At 37.0% G+C, this 3,618-nt stretch overlaps 1 protein-coding gene across 1 annotated transcript; it reads right to left on the bottom strand.

Moving 5' to 3' along the window:
• LOC127793596 (60S ribosomal protein L5-like) lies at positions 1-3,618 on the bottom strand. Its single transcript, XM_052324381.1, has 9 exons — positions 3,461-3,618; positions 2,884-2,953; positions 2,703-2,794; positions 2,179-2,305; positions 2,020-2,099; positions 1,786-1,902; positions 1,432-1,566; positions 1,130-1,299; positions 1-405 (listed from the first exon to the last, which is right to left on the bottom strand). The coding sequence occupies exons 1-9, from the start codon at positions 3,461-3,463 to the stop codon at positions 288-290; spliced, it is 912 nt and encodes a 303-aa protein (XP_052180341.1). The 5' UTR covers positions 3,464-3,618; the 3' UTR covers positions 1-287.

The following is a 3,618-nucleotide window of genomic DNA, read 5'->3' as shown; positions in this document are numbered from 1 at the left end:
GAATGGAAAAGGTCATCTTTAACTGGTACTCACGCATGTGGGCTCATTCCACACGTATAAACCGAAAATGGTAAACTATGGTCAAGAATACACCTCGTACAAATAAAATACAAGATATTGCAATTCTTGAAAGGTAAAGCGTAACAGATTTGTATAATACGAATAAATCCTCAGTTCTGTAATCCAGAAACAAACCACAGAAACAGGCAAAACTCGAGCTGCTTAAGTACTAAATAAAAAACTGGACCCCAAAAACAGAAATGATTGAAAAATTTCTATTGCTCCTTTCACTCGTCATCTTCATCCTCCTCATCGTCGTCACCACCAGCCGCTGAATTGAGAGCATTTAACCTCTCAATCAACCTGGCCTTCCTCTCCTCATAGGTTAGCTTCTTTAGGTTATACCTACAGAGGAAAAACAAACACAGAAGATATAAATTTACTAGTTGATATCTTCCTAGTTGCTATCATGAAAATTATCAAAATTGAATAAACATTCTCTAGAATCCAACTTGGAAAGGAACAACATTCTCATGATTTAGTGATATTTCACATTTAGAACAAACTAATATGTTAGCCATGACAGCACTCAAAAGACGATGAACAAGTAGCAAATTTATAGTCTTGCAGAGTCCGGCTAATAATACCCATAATTCAGATCTGCAAAAGATTGGCAGCAGCAAATAGTACTTTCTCAAAAGTATAAAAGAAAATGGCCTCTCCAACAGAATGGACTGCATCTGATACCACTTAAATAAGAGTTGAAATGTGTGCATACTACATGAATTCTATACAAATAAGAAACCTTTACCTATTGAACCAAGCAAAAAAAAATTCAATTTTAGGTGTGAATTGTCAATTAGCTCAGGAAACTGTCATCAGATGACAAAATACTATAAATAAATATTTAAGATCCCAGGCATAGAAGCAAGCAGAAAATTGAGTTGAAGGAGACCCAGGAGAGCAAAATAAATTGACAATTTCATAGGTTTTCTCCATCAAAAGAGGAAACTCTATATTTGTACTTAGTTCAGAACCTTATATTTGTGTTACTGAAGTATTACAGCGACTTGACCACTTTACAGCATATACATTGAGCAAACAACAATAATCCAGAAAGGTGCATTACCTTTTGTGCTCTTTTGGTGGCTCCTTCTGAGGTTTCTTTTTGGTAGGATCAGCTCGAATTGCTGCATGAACTTTTTTGTACATCTCTTCCATGTTATCTGGACCAAGACCTCTCTTTATGTATTCACTAAAGTGAGACTGGTACTTTTCTGGTTCATCCTCCATCAGAGTCTGTATGCTCAATAACAAGATGAACTTTAGATATATAGCAAGGAATAAAGAAGAGCCAGATTCTCTCTATTTTAAACCAACAATCTGGTATCATAACACGCTTTAGTGAACTGACAAAATTCCAAGACTCACCCTCATGTATGCAGCAACATGACCCCCATAGATGTATTTGCGGTGAACCTCAGCATCAAGTTGCTTACTGTCTTTACTGAATCCAGCAAACCTCTTTTCACTGTGAGGAATATCAAGTCCACCATCTAAGGCTCCCTGAGATTAAATGTTGATGAAACCATATGAATTCAAGGTACAGAAAATGCATTGAAAGTGAGACCAAATGCTGTTTGTATCAAAGGAGGAGAAAAGACAAATAGAAAGACAAAGATAAAAAGAAAAAACATACACACACAAAAATGAACATCCCAATCAAGATGACTCTTAAATTTTCTCACACTTACTCTTAGGATTATAAAAGACGAATCATGATACCTTGAGAGCACCAAAAACACGGTTTCCAGTTGTTGTCCTTATAAGACCAACATCCAAGAGAGCACGGAAGGGCCTTCTGCTCTCTGCTGGTTCAACATAGAAATCCTCTCCAGTTGCCTGAAACAACAATAAAATTAACGTTAAACCAATCCTACATTTTTTTGGCTATACCTAATCCTACAGAATTTACAAAATTCAAAACTATATCAATAAGTTCTGACACATGCCCGTTACCTCAACATTTCCTTCATATTCAACATCCATCTCAAGCATTTTCAGGACTCGACGAGCCAATAGAAGTCCAGTGCAATAGGCTAAGTGCAGCCAACAAAATTAGGAAACACAAATATAAGAGTGGGAAATATAAATTGTTGGCTGAGGATTGCAGAATACCTGCCGCATAATTTGTAAGGCCCACTTCAAGACCATAATGAGGCAGTTCATGAGCATAAGCAGCTGCAAGAACAATATCACCAGCTATGCTAGCAGATGTAATTTGTGCGAGTATATTCTTGTTAGTCTAATCCAGTGTCAAGGTCATACCAAAACAAGTAAAAGGTCACATTTGTTAACAAAATAAATGCATTTCAAAACTCAACTAGTTATTACTCCATCAGGTTATTGTCATACACTTGAGTTCTTGACTTCATCTCTTCAAGTAATGTCCAGTATAATTTACACAAACATACATGAGAAAAAAAATTATACCCACGCATAAAGCAAGAAAAAGATATCAAAGTCCAAATCCAAGAGAAGCTTCTTTTATCTCCAACCAACAAAATTCAGAATGCCTTAAGGTATAAAAAAATTGAAGGTAGTTGGCATTATGAACAAAGAATGACACAAACAAATCGTGAAGCCCAGAAGTTAAAACAATATGAAACAGCTCAATAATGAACCAAAACATATATGGATACAAATCGCACAACAAATCTGTATTTTGGAGTGTTGTACTTGTTTTTGTCCTGATTGATCAGGCGAATCCTGGCACGGTAGTCCGTCTTCCCCTCTACACGAATTTAAAATGCGATGCTATAACAAGGCCATTCATAAATATATACAATCAGAGGACTTGAAAGGGCAACAACCAAAGTATACCTCTCCTTCTCTTGAATTTAACTTGAAACCGCTTGAAGTAAGCCTTTGACTTTTGAGCTTTCACAAAAGCCTGCAAATAAGTTCAGCATTTCTTTTAGCATGCACATAAACATGACATTATCAAACAAACTGCATAATGCACAAGTTTGAACGAATTTGGCGAAGCAAAATGTATTAGATTAGGTGGTCAAACTAAAACCCAAAGAAATTGCAAATAAAGCTCGGCTATGGAACGGATAAAATCGCAAAAAAGTGAAACATCTACAAAATTTTGATCACGCGTGTAATTGTAAGAAAAAACGGAACTAAATTATCAACTTGAAATATCATACATAAACACGATCTACAAAGCTCCAATTGGTTAAAGGAAGCCGAAGGAACTAGAAAACATACTTCTCAACTTCCAGGTCTTTTCTTGTATTAAAACCACTCAGTTAAATGCCGAAGCCAAAACAAAAACTAAAGGCAGAAGCAACAATAATAGACTCGGAAGCAAGCACGGTTCCTTTTTTGCTTCATTTTCTCAACAAGCAAACAGAAAGCAATCCAGAAGAGTGAGGAGATCGCAGGGACTTACCATTGTCGATGCTTGATTAGGGGGAGGGGGAAGAGAGAGAGGGGGGAGAGGCAGCAACTGGGGAGAAACAGGTGCGAAAGCGCTCTAATATCAAAACCCTAGCGGCCTGAGGATGGCAAGGGTAAGCGACGGACAGGATTGAATCTCTCGTTGACTGC

The sequence above is a fragment of the Diospyros lotus genome, chromosome 1, assembly GCF_014633365.1.
Source record: "Diospyros lotus cultivar Yz01 chromosome 1, ASM1463336v1, whole genome shotgun sequence".
NCBI classification, from domain to species: Eukaryota; Viridiplantae; Streptophyta; class Magnoliopsida; order Ericales; family Ebenaceae; genus Diospyros; species Diospyros lotus.
The sequence above is the reverse complement of the archived record's forward strand: the minus strand, read 5'-3'. Positions and strand labels throughout refer to the sequence as shown.